General features: G+C 47.7%; 1 protein-coding gene and 3 non-coding genes across 4 annotated transcripts; all 4 read left to right on the top strand.

Moving 5' to 3' along the window:
* The first annotated feature begins 22 nt into the window (after positions 1-22).
* Positions 23-19,183, top strand: acin1b (apoptotic chromatin condensation inducer 1b). Its single transcript, XM_028994725.1, has 17 exons — positions 23-217; positions 1,461-1,526; positions 1,606-1,708; positions 2,996-3,069; positions 3,256-4,728; positions 5,367-5,428; positions 11,260-11,383; positions 14,322-14,367; positions 14,749-14,891; positions 15,083-15,238; positions 15,330-15,513; positions 15,776-15,921; positions 16,017-16,124; positions 16,310-16,417; positions 16,511-16,838; positions 17,657-17,763; positions 18,038-19,183. The coding sequence occupies exons 1-17, from the start codon at positions 80-82 to the stop codon at positions 18,446-18,448; spliced, it is 3,777 nt and encodes a 1,258-aa protein (XP_028850558.1). The 5' UTR covers positions 23-79; the 3' UTR covers positions 18,449-19,183.
* LOC114802988 (small nucleolar RNA U6-53/MBII-28) lies at positions 1,257-1,354 on the top strand. Its single transcript, XR_003751850.1, has one exon. It is a non-coding gene; the product is annotated as a small nucleolar RNA U6-53/MBII-28 (small nucleolar RNA).
* Positions 2,726-2,840, top strand: LOC114802976 (small nucleolar RNA U6-53/MBII-28). Its single transcript, XR_003751844.1, has one exon. It is a non-coding gene; the product is annotated as a small nucleolar RNA U6-53/MBII-28 (small nucleolar RNA).
* LOC114802984 (small nucleolar RNA U6-53/MBII-28) lies at positions 4,761-4,876 on the top strand. The gene has a single exon (XR_003751849.1). It is a non-coding gene; the product is annotated as a small nucleolar RNA U6-53/MBII-28 (small nucleolar RNA).
* Positions 19,184-19,517: the final 334 nt, after the last annotated feature.

The following is a 19,517-nucleotide window of genomic DNA, read 5'->3' on the forward strand; positions in this document are numbered from 1 at the left end:
CGCCCGGCCGCCCTCCGTCCCGGAAGCCGCCGGAGTGTGACGCAGGCGCGTCGGAGATCGCAGCGAAGGGAGAGCGAAAATGGCGGAACTCGAAGACGTGACGCTCGACGGGAAGCCGCTGCACTCGCTGCGAGTGGCGGACCTGAAATGCGCCCTGGAGAAACGCGGCCTGCCCAAGAGCGGCCAGAAGAGTCAGCTCATCAAGAGGCTCAAGGGAGTAAGTTGCGCGGGGACCGGGGAGGGATTCCGGGGGCAACTTCGGTTCGGGGCCCGGGCGGCGGGAGGCAGGCCGCGGAGCGGGAAACGCGTCGCCCCCCGGCGGCGGAGCGCTCGCTGGCCGCCGCCGCCGCCGCCGCCGCCGCGCGTCTCTCCGGCCGCAGGGGCGGCCCTGGGCTCGGTGTGTTTACGCGGTTCGACGTGCCGCCCGGCGGGGGGGGGAAACGGAATGGCGGCCGCGGCGCGGAGCTTGAGCCACCGAACCTAGTTGCAAAAGTGGCGATATTTTAAGCGCCTCGGTCTGGTATAACTATATGTATTTTACACTTTAATTAATTAGATTTAAATGTTTTATTTAATTTTATTGCGGATTCTTAAATACTACTCATATTTTTTTTTACTAGTTACAGCGCTCGGTAAACAGTCAAATGTCACCTACTACAAAAGTCCAAATCAAGAAATATATTTTTTAGGAATCTTTATTATTGGTATTATAATAAATATAATAAAGGCAACCTACGTGTTTAAATGCGTTTAACACGCCTGTTGTATGCCTATATATTTATATTTTCTCTCGTGTTAATGTTAAGCTGTGGACTGTTTGTAGCGTATCAGGTATCGACGTCTGCGTACTGTGGACCGATCTGGTTCTCGCGAGAAGCCGCGAGAATCTCGTCCCGTTGTCGCCTTGATGGTCGGACGACGCTGCTCCAGGGATTAGTTCCGACCGCGTGTCTTTTGGATTTTTCCCCCCCCTCGGTAGTGTTTGCAGTGTGACCGCGCTTCCGTTTCTTGTAATATGCTTGCGTTCAAACGATAACCAGTTTAGGTCCTCTAATCTTATTACGCTTGCAAGGGACGAAGTGTAATTCCGTTTCATGTCTGATAAATAGTTCCTCCATGAACACTTCTAGCTTTAAATACAGCTCACGCAACAGACAACATTTCCTCTTGTCGCAGAACGTTCAGCGTAAGTACTCACAGGATGGCTCACTGTTAATGTTGTCAGGAGGGATGGATGGTTATTTATGTGCGCTGGAAACCGATGATGAGCCTGCCATGCTAATACCGATGTGCCAGGCAGACGTGGGTCTCTCTGGGCGCAAGTGAGTTGAGCTGAACTTCTCACGCTGGGATGCAGCGTGCTCTGAGGGCTTCCCGTGGGTAGTGGGGATGTGTCTGGAGCCCCAAAACGCCTCCTTGTGAGTAGATGTGTTGGATACTGACTGCGCTGATTATTTCAGGCCCTGATGTTGGAGAACCTGCAGAGGACATCAACCCCGCATGCCGGCCTCCAGCCCAATTCTCAGGTGTGTATCAGCCATTTGTCTGAAACCTCGCTTGAACACAAAGACTTGTTGGAATGTCTTGACTCTCAATTTGCTGTAGATAGGGGAGGAGATGACTCAGAACAGCTTCATCCAGCAGTATCTGGCTAAGCAGCAGGAGATCTTGCAGCAGCGGCTGGAGAGGGAGGCAGCTGAAGCCAACGGTAGGCAGTCTGGTTGAATCAAAATCTCATGTACTGCAGCATCGTAAAGACCGCATATGATTATTACTAAAACACTTAACCCTGAGTGTCTCCAGAGGGATGGTCCCTGCATCTACTGAATGTAAGTCGCCCGGGACAAGGGTGTCTTATGAATGCAAAGTTATTATGGGCAAGTACAAGATAAGTTTTGCAATTTTTTAAAAATTTGTCAAGATTGGGCTGCACAATTATGGGCAAAATGATAATACACGATAAGTATTGTAATAAAGATTATTTGGGTAATTTTTATTGCACTTTTCTGTTTTAAACTGTAAATGAACAATGTTCTGTCCAAAATGAAATCTCAAATAAAAATAACTAGTCATTGCAGAGTGCAAAAAAAAATCCTATGCCGAAAAAGGCACATACTGCAAAGAATAGTAACATAATACAGGATTTTTGGCGCTAAAAACATCCTGTCGTCATTTTCTGTCTTATATGAATGCTGGTCTGGTCTCTTTGAAAATATCTTTATATTTAATATGAAAAATGAGCATCAATTTACATGATTATTTGTCAGAACAGAACTTTCCTGTGTGGTAGGGGTGGGAATTTCATAACATGCAAGATAAGATAAAAAATCTCACTTATGAAATGCTAAGAGTTGATTCTTCGTTCACTCGTTATTACAGCCACAGCACAAAAGTCCAGCATTTTCACTCACGCAGTCAGAGAAGCGTGAAAGAACACGCTTGGAACTAGAGCTGTAATTCTTGGCCCAAGCCAAGAGGTTACCGCTCATACGGACTATGATTTCTTTTGCCCCCAGGTGGTTGGCTGACTATTGGTTGAGAGAGGGCTGGATTTCATATGCAGCGGAGCCCGCTATGCAAACGTTAATATCGCAGACGATCGTCAAAAATCCAGCCAAAATCGTGGTCGTGATTTTTCAAATTCGATTAATCGTGCAGCCCCAGCAGAGACTGAAACGAACCTTTGCCACACAAGCCTGTAAACTATGGCCGTACGGTTTCCCTTTTCCAATGATGAGCCTGCCATGCTAATACCGATGCACCAGGTAGATGTATGTCTGTCTGGGTGTAAGTGAGTTGAGTTAACTTCTCACGCTGTGGTCCAGTGTGCTCTGAGGAGGGTTTCGCGCACACGTTCAGAGCTTTTTTTTTTTTTTTTTTTTCCCCCCACACGTGCAAATAAAGTCTCCGCCAGTGCGACGGATGAACGTGCCCTTTATTGCTGGCTATACGTAACCCCTGACCCCTCGTGACCTCTCTGCTTCATGGGTTGTAGAGACAGACAGCCCTGCAGGCGCAAAAGAAGAGGACCATGCTGTGGCCAACGATGGCACGTCCCACCGGCAAGAGGTCAGCCCCCTACCATGCGCACAATATGTCACTAAATGTGACGTCAACGTTGTGTTTCGTCTCAGTGGTTGCGTGGTGGTGGCGGTGATACATTTTTTAATACAGTATTTTTGAATTCAGCTATTTCTGCATCAAAGCAGTTCGAGTTCCATTTTAGGGAGCATTGTTATCTTTTTATTTCCTCAGCATCACGCCTTGGCACGAGGGGAGCAGGAGGGTGGCGTAGGCCGGGGTGGGAGCATGGCTGATTCTCGACCTGCCGCGCCAGACGATTGCTCTGGCAGGATCTGGCGGCCGTCCTTTCTTAAAGATGACCCGGCGACGCCTTCGCCGCCACGCGCTGTGGCCTCCCTGTCAGTCCGCGTGGTGGGCGAGCCGGAGCGCCAGGGCCTCCCCTTGCACTTGCCACGCCCCCCCGAAAGTTATGGCACCGCCCCGGCCGAACCTGGCTCTGCCCACTCTATACCGCAGCACAGCAGGTCCGCAAGGGCTGCCAGCCGGAGCCAGGACGAGAGCGATGATGATGATGACGACGACGATGATGAGAGTGAAGAGGATGAGGACTGGGGACCTGCGAAGGGCAAGAGGGGCTCCCGGGGCGCGCCCCAGAATCTTCAACCCACTCCTCAGAGGTCGCGCCGCAAACTTCAGCCGCCCCAGCATATCCCCCCGCAGCCGGTTCTCCAGCCCCCAATGCAGCATCGTCAGCCCACCCCTCCACCCTCCCCACCGCCCGAACCCTCCTTTCCCCTCCCAGACACACCCAAACAGAGCCCCCCGGACCTGCACGACGGCGCGGGTCCCGCCGATGCGGTGGTGGGGGCGCCTTCCCCGCCCGCTTTCCAGAGGCAGGACTCCAGCTCCAGCTCTCGCTCCAGCAGCCCGGAGCCTCGCGCCAAACGCCGGCCGGGGCCACTCAGCCTGCTCGTCCGCAAGATGGAGTCCGAGGGGGAGTTCGATGGGGGTGCCAAAACCGCAGACATCGATACTCCGTTGGAAGGACCTGGGGCGAGTGGGGGTGTACAGGTCTCCGCCCGTCCCCAGTATCACGGTGAACCCCCGGGGCCAGCGGGGACTATTAAAACCTGCCCCAAGAGCCAGGGACCTGAAGCAATGGAGGAGAGCAACGCTGAGACTGGGGGCGACTCTGCCGCTCTGCAACAGGCCGAGCCCCCCACCAAACCCTCTGCCCTGCCCCCAAAACCCCTTCTGGCCTCCCCTTCCAGCTCTGTGCCCACCCCTCCGCCCCTTGGGCCCAAAAGACGAACTTTTACGGATTTCCCCCTGCCGGAATCTCTCTCATCGCCAACAAAAGGGGATCCCGAGAAGCTGGCAGTGCCCCCCGCCTCTGTGGGGGGTGCCGTCGTTGTCTCAGGACCCCGAAGTGCGGATGCATCAGATGCAAGGGGAACTGGCGCAGCCGTGGTCGCTGAAGAGGATGAAAACCAGAGCGTTAAGGGCGCAGCAGCCGGGCCCCCGTCTCAGCTGCCTCCTTCGCCCCCACCGGAAGCGGCCGGGGCTCGGAGGAAGAGGAAACCGGAGCAGACCTCGCCTTCCAGCGACTCCTCGTCCTCCGATTCGGACTCCGGCTCGTCCTCGTCTCCGTCTTCGGCTTCCTCTCCCTCCCGCCACAGGCCCCGCCCTCCCAGCCAGAAAAAGGTGCGTGGTCGGTCAGAGTTTCCTCCCTTGCGCTCTGGTGATGAGCCTGCCATGCTAATACCGATGCACCAGGCAGACGCTGGTCTCTCTGGGTGTGCGTGAGTTCAACTCGCCTCCTCATGCTGTGACTCAGTGTGCTCTGAAGAGAATGACGGGGTTCAAAGGTCAACTGAGGGGTGGACAAACTACTGCTGCCTTGTCAATGGCTAATGCCATTTTCACCCTGCTCTCGTCATGGTGTTTTTCTTTTTAAATTCTCCTCCTTAAATACCCTAACATACTCTTACTTGCAGGGCAGGGTTTATTTTTAGCATGTTGCTATAGTTACTGACCCGAGAATCCGATTCGATCTTGTCCTGCTATGATAGTTATACAGAATTGGTGTACTAGATGGCTAGTATTTGTCCAATTTTAGTAATTTTAAGAAAATCTTTATTTGTAGCTAGATTGCATAACTACTGTTTTGGTGAGCTGACCAAATTGATTAATGGATGCTTTAACTATACAGGTTTTAACCAAACGTGCACTTGTTCTGTGTGTTAAATAATTCATTTTGTCCACCCCATACATGCAAATGTAGTAGTTTTTTTTCTTTATCTTTTGGTAATATATCTTCTGATTTGCATTTTATTTAACAGGGACGGGATGAAGAAAAGAATCAACTGAATGAGAAAGTAGATCAGCGGAAACATCTGATAAGGTCAGCTCCAGCACACATTATCTTTTTTTGTGGCATTTCAACATTAAGAAGCACCAGTCCCTGCTGCATATATAGTATGAATATCCCATATTCATACTATATATTAGTAAGCATGCTTTACAGATGCTTCCTACAGCTCCTGCCCACCTCACTGCTTCACCAGCATTACACCCGTATAGAATTTATGGCATTTAGCTGACTGTCTTATTCAAGTTGATGTATCTCGGAAACCATTTATATATAGCATTTATATTATAGCATTTACCAGGCGCCCTTATCCAGGGCGACTTACAATCAGTAGTTACAGGGACAGTCCCCCCCTGGAGCAACTTGGGGTTAAGTGTCTTACTCAGGGACACAATGGTAAGTGGGATTTGAACCTGGGTCTTCTATTTCATAGGCGAGTGTGTTACACACTAGGCCACTACCACCACACCATTTGAAGGGGTACATGTTCATCCCTTTTGGCTGAAACCAAGTATTATGTGTGTGTTTTTAAATACACTGTTCAAAAAAAAAAATGGGGAACACAAAAATGTCATCCTAGATCTGAATGAAATTTTTTTTTTTTTTTTAAATACTTTGTTCTTTACATAGATGAATGTGCTGACAACAAATCCAGACCTCCTGATAAATTTGATTTCCATCGATAATTTTTGTTTGATTTCTGGAGGCTTATCCAACTTTGAGTCTCCGTAGTGTGTGTGGCCTCCACGTGTCTGTATGACCTCCCTTCCTGCACTTCCTGAGCCGCTTGTGTGGGTTGTAGACTCCGTCTCCTGCTACCACTAGAGTGAAAGCACCGGCAGCATTCAAAAGTGACCAAAACATCAGCCAGAAAGCATAGGAAGTGAGAACCACTCCGTTAGTAAAAGTGACGTGATTGTCATTGTGAAACACACAGCACATGGTGACACAACGAAATGCGTCCTCTGCTTTTAACAATCACACTTAAGCGGTATTTGAACTAGCAACCTTCCGGATAAGAGCCTGTTGCGTTAACATTTAGTCCGACACTCCTCTTTATTGGGGATGTCTTGCTAATTGCCTGTAATTGCTACCTGTTATCTGTTCCATATGCACAACAGCATGTGAAGCTGATTGTCAGCGTTGCTTCCTTAATGGACAGTTTGGTTACACAGAAGTCTGACTTGGACTTACATTGTGTTTTAAGTTTTCCCTTTATTTTGTGTTCCCTATTTATTTTTTGAACAGTGTACAATGTATGTCAGATGTTGAATATTTGTGTCTTTGATTTTACAATTTTCATGAGGTTGTTTTTTTTTTTTTTAAACATTGGTCCATTCAATGTAACATTTAACCAATAACAAGGCCCCTGATTCCTCTATTTTACTTCATCCTTAATATAAAATATCAGCATCTAAAGATATTGCTGAATTTATACACAGTACCACTCCTAATCTACTTCCTTGACACTCCAACACTATGCTAATGTTTGAATTGTATCAAATGCATTTCACAGACCAACCAAACGGAAATGTCTTCAGTATGTGCATCCAGTCTGGTTTTCTGTGCTTGTAGCTCCCCCTGTTGGCCAGTTCCAGGATTATTTTAGATAGTTTGAGATTACTGGGAGCTCTAATAGCAGGCGTGGTGAAATGATTGCCGCAATGGCTTGGCCTGTGGTGAGGGTGTGGGCCCTTGCTGTGCCATGCCTGTGGTCAAGTGTCCTCCGGTCCAGCTGCTGCTTCAGGGCGGTGTGGAGGGGAACGAGCTGCTGTTGGTTTTCGGTGCCCTGAAATAAACAGTGTGCTGCTGTTGCTGGAACAAGAGAAGAGGAAACATTCTTTTTGTGTGTATGCATGGTTTGCCAGCTCAACAATGTGTAATTGCAAGGCAGAAGATTAGTAGCTCCTCATCGTGTGGTGGGTTTTTCAGAAATAGCTCTCCCCATGTCGTCATTCTCAAAGCCTCTCTGTGGACAACCTCAAATTAGGCGTCTCCTGAGAGATCCTGCTTCAGAAAAAATAGGGTTCTGCTTCCACATGTGCCCCCTCTGATTTATTTCTCTCAGTGATTCTGCCAAAACTGTTCACATTCACCTTTGTTCGCACTGTGTGACCAAGGCTGACCAAGGGTGTGTTCTTGGGTGGAGTCGTCCGTGTGGTTTTCATGAAAGGCTTAATTGCCCTGCAGTGGATCCCTCAAAACTGCACTCAATCTGTGGTTCTTTACACCCAAAAGAAGAGATCTTTCAGGAATGAGTGGTGGGTCCCTGCCGTATTGATGTATATTTCACAGTTGTACATATTTTAATGATATAATTTTTGTGCTTTGTGTAAGAGCAGATTATTTTGCAGTTCGTATGATTTCTGGTGGGACTTGCCTATAATGGGACCTCACACACACACAGCTCCTATTGAAATGAATGAGGAGGAAATCATAGCTACACTTTGCCCAATTACACGCTGAAAAGTAAAATTTTAAAGTGAAGTGATTGTCACATGTGATGCACAGCACACGGTGCACACAGTGAAATTTCCTCTGCATTTAACCCATCACCCTGAGTGAGCAGTGGGCAGCCATGACAGGCACCCGGGGAGCAGTGTGTGGGGACGGCCCTGTAATCAGAAGGTTGCTGGTTCGAATCCCGATCTGCCAAGGTGCCACTGAGCAAAGCACCGTCCCCACACACTGCTCCCTGGGCGCCTGTCATGGCTGCCCACTGCTCACTCAGGGTGATTGGTTAAATGCAGAGGACAAATTTCATTGTGTGCACTGTTTGCTGTGCTGCTGTGTATCACGTGTGACAATCACTTCACTTTCATCTGTTGAACTATAAAACTGAAGGAAATGCTTGATTCCTTCTGTCCGAAACCGCGTGCTATACACTATATATTCAGTATGTGCGTTGTTCAACGTACTTTGTGAAATAATGGCATTCATCGATACAACAATATATCGCGGTATTTTACATGGTGATATTGTATTGATACAGGGACATCAAATATATATATTTTGTAGGCTTATTTAGTCCACCAGGTGGAGCTGTTAAGCATTTTCTTTAGTGAGGTCAGCAGAGATGAGAATCAGCGTGCTACTTCCTCCACTCCTGTAGATGGTGCTGTACTGCTGGGTACTTAGTAATACTGCTTGGCTTTTCAGGCAGAGTGAAATAGTAAAAAATGTCAGGCCAATCACAGCATCTTGTATTTAAGCTCGATTTTTACATTTTCAGTGAACTGAAAAAAAACAAATGTACAGTATTACAAAATATGCTGATATAATCGTATCGTGAGCTCCTTGCCAATACACACACATCAGGGAGTTATAACCACATCACTACATGAAAGCTGGAGACTAATATTAGTCTCTGATCCTAGCATTTTCGTTGTTTTTATTGTTCGATCACTTAAATGTGCGACTGTTAAATATGAACCCTTTTTAGTATCCCTCATTACAATCTGTCCCCGGTTTGGACTCTGGAAGCCACCATGATACAGCCTAAACCTGAACATTGCATTGTGGACTATTTAAGACTGCATAGTGTCCACTTGTGGGTAATGTGCGGTTTACATCTAATGGTTTAGCGTAATAAATTTTGTGATTTGCGTGGAATTTCGAAACACTAGTTTCATTAACGATATCGCGGTGAGTGAGATTTGTCTGCTGCCAGGCTCGTGATCTTGGGGGTTCGGGATGGGCAAGTTCAGCTTGGAAGGCAGGACTCCCAAGGATGACTGCCGGGTTCTTGCTGATGTCACAGTTCATAATGCATTCTCACGTTCAACTGTTCAATAAAACACGGCTGTCTGGTAAAAAAAAATAATCTTAATCTTTTATATATAGGAAGATGCATATAAATGTTTAATTTAAGCATGGATGATATTTGATGGTTACCACATCACTGAAGTCCCTTTATTTGTGTCAAATTAATTCTGGGAATTTTTATTTTTATAAATATACACATCCGGGTATTCCGTGTGCTTGACTAAATGGTTAGTTTTCTAATGGAATTGAACCTGGTCCTGGACTGCGTACTGATAGTCATCCAGTAATAATGATCATAAATGTTAAAAGGAACTCCCGAGTGTTCTCCTAATATTAATGCTGAAGGGATCGGTTTCATACAAATCCACGTAAAATAATTGATGGTGATAAGTTTTGTCTTGAAATGAAATTATTAGAAACGGTCGAGCACAGCGCCTGCCTGTTTGGTGGCCATTTCTTGTCAGGCACTTTCTGCGGCAGCCCTGCAGCTGAGGGAGGAGGGGTCCTTGCTCCTTCCCTCCTTCTCCCCGCTTATTTGCCTCATCGCCAGTCAATATGGCCGCCCGGTGATCGCAGACGCGGGGCGCGAACTCGCCGGTTTCCTCCGCCCGCGTGTGACCTGGAGCCGGAGCGGCGTTGCGCGTTTGGCGGCCGTCTCGTGTGCCCGATGCGATGCTGTCCGAGGGCAACAAAAACGGGTAAGACGCGGCGGCGGCGTAGTTCGGAGGCCGCGGACGGTAGCGCGTCTCCGGCTGGATGGAATCGCCTGCGGTGCCGAGCGGCTCGTCGTCTCTTCGCCTGGCGTCGTATTGATCGGGGGTGTGGAGGATCGCCGGGGGGCTTCAATGCGGGCAAATGTCGTGTTGCGGGTGAGCGGAACCACGCCAACTCGACCCGTGGCTGTGACGTGCGAGTGGAAATTTATGTTGTAATCATGATTATTTTCACCCCGCTGAAGAAATGAGCTGTGCATCGTGTCGGTGGCAACGCGGCGTGGTGGCTCCATTGCCCGGCTGAATTGTGTAAATCTTTCTTTGTGTGAGAGCCCCCCCCCCACCAGCCCGAAGATCCATTGCAGATTGCTGGGGGAGATGAGCAGGGAGGGAGGGGGTGGGGCAGGCGGCTTTTGAGACCCTGGACCTCCCCTGGGCCGGTGGTGACATCAGGGGGTGGAAGATCTCAGTTCGCGGAGCCTTGCTTGTCTCGATCCTGTCAGACGTAGGCGTTTTTTTTTTTTTTTTCTGCCACTTGTTTCACATGCACGTGAGAGACTTCGCGGTCGGAATTGAATGGAGCCTCCCGCGTTTCCCGGCCAAACGTGTGAAAGCTGATCCCTCGCAGACTTTTTTTTTTTTTTTTTTTCCTCCCTCTCCCATGAGGGGGGCGGGTCACCCAGTACTTCAACTAACATCTGCCGTGGGGTAGGCTGGATCTACAGGTGCTCGTGCTCTGCCGTGGCTCCCGTGACCTGGACAGACTTGCATGCAGGTTTTAGGCAAAAATAGGGCTGCATAAACGTACCCGTGACCTTTTAACCTCCGCATGCGGCCTGCCCCGTTTACTTCCCCAGCCATCTTGGTTTTGGCCAAGGCGATAAAATATTTAATCTTGATTTTAAATATTCATGTCTCTCTGATGGACCGCGGGCGCTTGTTTTCTCGTATAATTAAGCTCAGCAACTTCACCTCCATTCTATTACCGGTCATTATACCGGGCAATCAAAATAATAAATGCCATTCACAACACCATGTCATGATGGCGTTTTCCCTCAGGAAATCATACAGTTGTCTAAGCACATGGTCTCATATTGACCATTTATAGACTCCTGTGCTTTTGTTGCTGCACTTAATCTTGGGAATTAAGGAGACTAACGACCTCCTGCGGTCTCAAGTCGTCGTTTTTGAGCGGCTCAGAACGAAGTGCGGTCGGGCGGCGTGACGTAACACGCCGGTTCTGGTTCCTGTTGCGAGCTTTCGTCCCCGGCGCGGGGTGTCGTTTAGCGCCGGGGTTATTTACAGCGCCTCTTATTTACACGTCCAGTTTTTAATTAATTACTATTAAAAAAAAATTTTTTTTTTTCTTCTTTCTCCCCATCTCAGCGAGGTGAGCCAGGCCGATCTCTCAGAGTCTGGGGGCGTTGCTGCCATGGAGATGATGGAGGGTCCCCGAGAGCAGCCCAGCTCCCAGGGCGAGCCGGAGAGCAGTGAGGGACGCCCAGACGAGGTAAGGCTGCAGAGGACGAGGCTCTCTGCCAACCCAGAGTGGGTAGGTGGGTGAGAATTGGCGCTTAGACACATCGACCTCTCGGCCGGGGGGATGTAGGCCGATGAGGCGGAGCTAGGGCTCCCTGCACTCCTTCATTCCCTAGATGCTCTGCTGCTGCGGTAATGTTTTTGTCTGCAGGGGGAAGGGAGAGATGAGGGCTAATGGAGCATGAAAATAGACCTGCACGTTCCCACATTTCACTGTTGGCGTGTGTGTGTGTGTGTGTGTGTGTGTGTGTGTGTGGTCGGTCGAGCTTTTCTGATCAGCTAAGCATGCCGATTTGGCAAGTTCAGTCTGTTCTGTCTAATACATTAGATCAAATGTATCCCATGATTCAAATCATGTACCCGAGGTGGGTGTCATGGGCCTGATTCATACATTACAGACCAGAAGTTTTGGTCCACTATTAGATCTTTTTAAAACGAAAAACTAAAAATTACACACTTTGAATGTAACCTGTGTGTGTGTGTGTATATATATTAATAATTAGTTCTTGTATACACTTTCACATCTTATATCCCAAGATGTCTATTCCCCTGGATTCTTTTGGGCAAATATTGAAGTAATTTGTCCAAATGCCATGGCTACCTGGTTACAGAGCCAGTTTGTTTTATTGTTAATTTGGTAAATTATTTTTGTGTGTCTGTGTGGTGTGACTGTCAGACAGTAGTTTTTTTTTTTTTATGTGTTTATCTGGGCCCTGGATCAGAGTGCAGGGAGAGATGAGATGTATTTGGGATTCTCTCTCTTTTCTTCTATCAACCTCTCCCCTCTTTCCCCTCTGCCCCACGTCCCCTCCTCCTCTGTCCCCCCCCACCCCTCCCAGCTATCTGTATCTGGTAGAATGACTGACTGTTTAAAACCCCACTGATTGCTCTGTTGTGAAGGTGCGCTCCCCTCTTCCATTGCCCATAACGGTACCTGCGTATCCACCACTACTCCTCCGCCTCCTGTGCCGCTTTGGTTGAGTGTGTCGCCTGTGCCTGAGCTAGGCCCCCCCGCCGGTTTTAGCCACCCGCTGAAGGAAGCTGCCACTGATGGAAGCGTTGCGGTGTTGCCACAGAAACGGCTGCGGCGGCTGTAAAGACCCCAATGATAGGACAACCCTCCACTCCCAGCATCAGCTGTGGAAGCCCCATGATTCTCGGTCCTGGGACGACTTCTTGCTGGGTGTGTTCAACTGGACCACGTCGCTTGAGAGCGAAATGTCACTTTGACATGTCACAGTATCGTGCAAAGGGGGAACGAACTGTATCGAACGCTGAATTTTGCAGAAAGGACACTTTTTGATTAAATCCTGTTCGTTTTGAGACTATTTTTGATTCAAGAATCACTGGCGCTGCCCTGGACTTCCTAAATGAACTTTACCCTTCTAGGGTTTGAATGGACGCTAACCTGGTCTCTTTATCAAGGCCGTGAAGGGGCTCACAGGCCTGGGGTTCGGCTGCATCTCTACGCCGCCCCCGTTTTAAGGCCTCCGCTGTTCAACGAACGCTCAAAGGACTCCCACAACTCTCCTTTTTTTTAACGAAAAACGCCTGGATGGACTTCTGAGGCAGTCATGACTTCTCCGCAGTCCTGGGGTCGTCTGGCTGCTGTTGTGGACCAACGTTGGTTCCTGTCATGTGACGTCACTGTTTCTAAACCATGAAAAGACTCCCGACAATGTCCTACCCTCCCGGCGCAAACGCGTTTCCTGTCAGCCAGCCAACCAGTCAGCACACTCGATTTGTGTCCTGCCCTCAGCCTTCTCTGATTGGACCCTTGTTGCCTAGATACAGTGCACACTGCCGTGCGGTTGGGCCGTAGCCAAGCCAGTGAAGAATCAGGTGTCAATGGTACCAGGAATATATATATATAATATATATACATATATGTGTATACTTTTTTCTTTCTTTTTTGCTGGAGATGTATTTTATATTTTTCAATAGCCAAAAAAAAAAAAAAATACTGCAAGAGTGGTGGATTAGCATTTTAGCGTTTGTGAGGTTAATGTTAACAATGCCCCCCACCAGGAGATGATGTCGCAGTAATCACTCTGTACGGATTAAGCGTCTCCGCATGCTCTCTCCGGCAGGCCTGTTGTCATTTAAAAAAAAAAAAAAAAAAAAAAAAACCTGTGCAGCCACGGTCACCTTATTTATGCCAGTCAGGTCCAGGGCTGTGCGGCAGAGACTCTAGTGAAAGCCTTCCTCTGTTTTTGACAGCGCAAGGGGACACGTAGTAACTCTATACGGTGTACGCTTGTTAAGCATTAAATAGCAGGCAGGCGTCTAACGCACAGCAGCCATTAACTGTATTGGCCTGAATATAAGAATACCACCCCCCCCCTCCCTCCATGAAAAGACTTATCAAGGTACTTTTTTATATTGCGACTATAAATGTAAGACAACAATTTTTTTTTTTTGGGGGGGGGATTCTTTTCGGACCAATATGGATGTAGTGTGTTGCTTATCTAAAATAGTTTGGTTTATGCCAGGGATTTAAATATTGATTGTTCTTTTTATTTTAAAAAAAAAAAGTGATCATTCATTGGCATTTATGCGGAGTCCTATGACTCCCCACTGATTTTTATTTATGATGCAAACTTATTTAATCCCTGGTTAAACAAAGAAAAAAAAAAAAAAATTTCCTAGTTGCGTAGCCAGTTTAAGGTTGGTGAGACCCCTGAGTTCTGCTTTAATCTGTAGGAGTTTGTCACTGGAGGCTCTGTTCTTTTTGTGTTGATCTCTCCAATGTGGTTTTATTGATCGTTGCATATCTTCTCTTTCCCTTTCTCCCTCCCTCCTCTTCTCTCCCTCCCCGTTGGCCTGGTACGTCTCTCTCATCTGTCTACACCCCCTTGGGGTCTTTGTGTTTTTTGTTTTGTCCCCCTTTTTATTTTTTTGAACTTCAGAACGCCTCAAGTAAAGGTTTCGTGGCCCGCAGGATCTCCCTCAGCAGTGAGTACCACCTTCCTCTTCCTCTACTCCAGGGCTGCCCTCGAGTCAGCTTGTTATGGGCTAGTTTCAGTTTTTGTCACCCTACACATGATTTTAGGCCATGTTCCTGTGACAATTAAAACCACTAATCAATGCAATACAAAATAAAAACGTGAGCATTTTAAAAAAGTACAATAATGTTTTATACTTGTCCCATAAATTATTGCATTAATGATTGTTTTTATGGTGACGTTATTCCAGTTTTATTTTATTACTGTTTAAAAAAAAGAATACTGTCTAAAAGTTGCACCGATTTCCACCCTGTTGCATAATTCAGAATTGACTGACAGGCGATGGCTATTTTGAACACCCAGCGTTAATGTTTTCTGTGTGTATGGGCAGGTAACAAGACGTCCCCCATCAGTGCAGAGCCAGCGCCAGCCGATAGTGATGCGGGTGGAGCCGGGAAGAAGAGGAGGTGGGGTTCCAGCGCCTCGGTCACCGCCAAGAAGGCGTCAATCAGCATTTCCACAGATTCGCTCAAGGTACTGGGTGCAGATGTGGCAGGCTTTTATTGCTTCTGGTCCTCCTCTCCTGAGCGCATGTCTGAGTGCCATGTTGATTTCAAACTGATAAACATTCCTCTCACGAGCTTAAAATAGTACGAATGTATCGTGGGTTCAAGTTTCTTTTGGAATTAATTGGTGGATTTGAACACGTTTCCCGGACTCTCCAGTCGCTCATCCCAGACGTTAAGTTGCCTCTGGGCAACCAGGAAGCCGTGGTGGACTTGTACCCAGAGGAGGGCCGCCTCTCTGGAGATGAGGCGGCTTCAGAGGTTGAGGAACCGAACCAGGACAAGGATCTGAAAATCAGACGCACCGTTACACAGGTTTTGGGAATTAAAACAATGTTTTGGGGTGTGCCTGGGGCTGGGTGGTTTCATAACTCCACTCCACTGTTTCTGTGGGTCTGTGGCTCAGGTTGTACCACCAGACGCCCAGGAGAACGGGCAGAACGAGCAAGGGGAGGAGGACGAAGAGAAAGAGAAGGAACCGGAAAAACACGAGGTGGAGCGAAAGAAGGCACGCAAAGAGGAACGGAAGGATAGCGCCTCTGAATTTATGGAGGCTCAGTCTTCCCTCCAACATACAGAATCAAAGAAAGGTGATTTTCTTGACTCCATTTTTTTTTTCTCTAACTGCAGTTATTGAAAATCAAAAAATTATATTTGATGTATTAAAAAAACAAAACATTAAGGGAGAAAAAAGGTTTAGCGGCAACTGCTCTATTTCATAGGGTGAAAATGAGTAGTTCAGAAGTTGTTCTGAAATGTAACATTTTAGCACTGAACAGCAAGAGCAGTTCGGTCACCATTGCTGGAATCTGGAGGAATGGTTCTCATTTTCTCTCTCTCTCATATATCCAGTCACTCCCAGTGACACCATGATACGCCGTTCCGTTAGCCAGCAGAAGTCGGGTGTGTCCATTACCATCGACGATCCGGTGAGGGCAGAGCGACAGCCCTCACCCCCCCGGGGCAAAATCTCCAAAATCATTCACGTCAGTAACCTGGTAAGAGCTCCGTTTTCGCCCAGCCCCGCCCCTCCCCTGCAATTTTCCCTTCAGACGCTGTTTCGAGAGGTTGAGCTTGTTCTTGGGGTGTTCAGGTGAGGCCGTTCACATTGGGGCAGCTGAAAGAGCTGCTGAACCGCACCGGCACAATGGTGGAGGAGGGCTTCTGGATCGACAAGATCAAATCCCACTGCTATGTCACAGTGAGTGTCCATGGAAACATCTCGCCAGGACCAAATGACTGCTCTGGCTTCCAGTAGTACAATATATTGTCCTAAGTTGCTGAGACAAGAAGGAATATTTTTGTAATTCAAATTAAGTCTTCACAGCTCAAATTATGGAGATGTTTATTTGTTCTAGTTCTGAATCGAATCTATTTGTATTCCAGTATTCCAGTACAGATGAGGCCATGGCAACTCGTGACTCCCTTCATGGGGTGAAGTGGCCACTCAGCAACCCCAAGGTGCTCAGTGTGGACTTCTGTGAGCAGGATGAGGTGACGGAGCTAATATTATAAATTTGCCATAAGTAAAATTCTAGTGTCTAGGCCGGCAAATGATCAGATCCTTATGTTCTTTTCTCCCCTCAGTTGGACTTCCATAGGGGTCTCCTGACTACCAATCGTTCAGCCGATGACAGAGCTCCTCCGGCTCCGGCCCGAGCGGCGCCGCCTCCCCCTCTGATGACAGAACGTGAGCGGGGGCCCGCGGCGGGCGTGCGGGACCAGTGGGCGGAGCGTGAGCGGGAGATGGAGCGCCGGGAGAGGACTCGTTCAGAGCGGGAATGGGACCGCGATAAAGTGCGCGAGTTCAGGAAACCAGGAGAGGAGCGGGACGGCAGGCGCTCTCAGTCCAGAGAGCGAGAGCGCAGGCACAGGGAGAGAGGGAAAAGCAGGGAGAAGAAAAGTGAAAAGAAGGGTTGGTGGTCAACTTTTCCTTTTATAAAATTACACACACTGCTCTCATGGTCCATGTGAAAACTACTCTTCTCTGAAACTGGAATTAAAAACTGATCTGGCCTTGTGTCCACACGGAGACAGGTTCCAGAGTAAATTTGCTCTAAAATTACGCGTATCCATGTGGACAGGAAAGACTTATGAGCCCAACATTCAACCTGACCCCCAACGTTTTTTTTTACATACAACTAATGGCAGAGAACACATTGTGCTGCACTACAAGAAACATAAACATATAAAGTCAGTGAAAAGTCTAATTGGATTTAGACATGAAATGTGAGTGAATGAGTCTAGTTCCCCTTCGTGGTGAGTTAAACCCGGTGACATCCAGCCTGGACTTCATTAGAAATCAACTCGCCACGAAGGGGAACTAGACTCCAAACGAGGCGAGCAGGGAGTTACAGTGACTCCAACAGGTGTGGAGGGTTACAACAGTGTTCGGGACGTTCTCCGCGTTTCCGTGTGACATTTCAGCCAGCGCTCCCATGTGGCTGCAGGATTGTTACAAACTGGTCCAACACCTTAGTCTGTTTTTGTATGCACCACTATACAATGAGCCTTTAAGGAGGAAACTCGTGATTTGTAAATGAACACGTTGTGCCGTCAATGAGATTTTCTTTGTTTTGATCAGCGTAGCCATATAAATCCATGTTATACGCTCCGTTGGCTGTGACTGTGGGAGGGGTGTGTCTGTCTGGCAATAGTCTGAGTGCCATATGGTCTTGTGTGTGTAGACAGTATAATGACTGGTCTGCTTTTGTGTCCCCACCGTTTCTGCAGTGGCCGAGAAAGCCCCCGACGAGCCTCCTGCAAAACTCCTGGACGACCTCTTCCGCAAAACCAAAACTGCTCCCTGCATATATTGGCTCCCGCTCACCGAGGAGCAGGTTAGACGCATGCCACACACACACTGGCAATGTGTGTGTTGGTGTTTTTTTTTTTTTTTTTTTTTTTTTTTTTTTTTTTTTTTTTTTTTTTTTGGTACGAAATCGCTGAATGTGCCATTAGCTTCTGTCAAACGAAGCGGTCCGTGGCAATGAAAGTTTTTAAGCTTTATTCTCACATTTCCTTGCATTTTCATTTAAGATGGTTGTACGGGTGGCTGGTAAAATGGCAGCTGTGGTAGATGTCCGATTGAACTCGTCCTTCAACTGTGGCCAGGTGGTGCAGAGGGTCCTGGAGCGGGCGGAGCGCATGAAGGAACGGGAGAAGAAACGCAAAGAGCTTCAGGAGGAGGAGGACAAGAAGCGTGAAGAGGAGAGGAAGGAGAGGAGCAAAGGCCGGGAGAAGGAAGGAGGCGGCGGCGCTGCCCCAGCAGCAGCAGCAGCAGCCGCCGCGTCGGCTGGAGGTGGTGGTGGTGGTGGTGGGGCTCCGTCCAGTCGGGCGGGAGAGAAGGAGCGAGACCACGAGCGTGCCAGGGAGAAGGAGCGCGAGAGGGGTCGCGACCGAGAGAGCGACAGGAGGAGAGATGATTACCGGCAGAGAGGGGCGGAGTCGAAAGCCTCGGGAGGGGCAGGCCCGGCGAGGCGCTCCCGTAGCCGCAGCAACCCCTCCAGAGACAGGCGGCACTGAAGCCCGGTTTGCGGTCTTATTCGTGTGTATTTGAAACACGCCGAGTCTGTTCATTTTTTTTATTTTTATTTTTTTTTTATTTTCTTTATATAAATATTAAACTACTGTTCCCCTGGTAGAAGGGTAAGTTTCCCTTATGATCAGACACACAGATGCATTCTAGTCTTTTTCTGTATGCACTGGCACCCTTGTGTGTTTATGAAGGAATCTCTCTCTTCCTGGCGTTAAACTGCTGTATTTCAGCCCTGCCTCAGGTACGTCAACCTCACGCCGGCGTCACCGAGCCACGCTTGGTCCGCTCATCTTCCATAGTGTTCGTAATCGCTGCGTCATTTCAATCCTTGAAAGTTGTTTCCCCGTCGGCTGCAGTTGGAGCAGTGTTGAGGGGGGAAAAATAAATAAAATGAAAGGGAGAACACCCGTCCCCGGTGTCCCCCTCCTTAACTAAGTGCACTGTTATTTTCCTGTTTTTTTTTTTTTTTTTTTTGAGACAAGGGGTTCTGGTGGTTTGAAAGTTTGGAGTGTGTTAGGATCGTTATGCATTTGCCGCCCCCTTCATCTCACTCTCCATGTGTTCATCTCACCCTGCTATCCAGCACCATAGACAAGTGTAGGCCGATGCTCTCCTTTTTATGTAAAAATAAAAATAAAAAATACAAGGGATAATTTTGAAGAAAAGTGTAAAACAAAAAAATATATAGAAATAATTGCGGTTTTATTCATTTTTTTAGTTTGTAAATGCTTATGCTGTGTTTTTTTTTTTCCTCTCCCCTCCTGTATTTTAATGTATGAATAAAGGAGATGTAAAATTTTGCCATTGAGTTTGTTAAATGGGGTAGAATTAAAAAAAAAAAAAAAAAAAAAAAAAAAAGTAATGTGTTCTGCAGTACATAAGAATATGGTTTTTATTACCAATGACCTCTTTATAATGTAATATAGTGCGTTCTGCTTAGCGCACCGGAAACAACTTAATCACTGCTTTTTTTTTTTTTTTTTTTTTTTAACCTTGACTAAGTAAAATGTATAAACACATACACAGCGATACAATTCGCATCCGGATGCAGGATTA

The sequence above is a fragment of the Denticeps clupeoides genome, chromosome 1 (assembly GCF_900700375.1).
Source record: "Denticeps clupeoides chromosome 1, fDenClu1.1, whole genome shotgun sequence".
Taxonomy (NCBI): domain Eukaryota; kingdom Metazoa; phylum Chordata; class Actinopteri; order Clupeiformes; family Denticipitidae; genus Denticeps; species Denticeps clupeoides.

What these genes read in the sequence shown, in the direction of transcription:
- acin1b (XM_028994725.1), top strand. Translation starts at nt 80, where the DNA reads ATGGCGGAACTCGAAGACGTGACGCTCGACGGGAAGCCGCTGCACTCG. An exon ending in CCGCAGGATCTCCCTCAGCA is followed by an intron (nt 14,368 to 14,748) that starts GTGAGTACCACC and finishes GTGTATGGGCAG; the next exon opens with GTAACAAGACGTCCCCCATC. An exon ending in AATCCCACTGCTATGTCACA is followed by an intron (nt 16,125 to 16,309) that starts GTGAGTGTCCAT and finishes TTTGTATTCCAG; the next exon opens with TATTCCAGTACAGATGAGGC.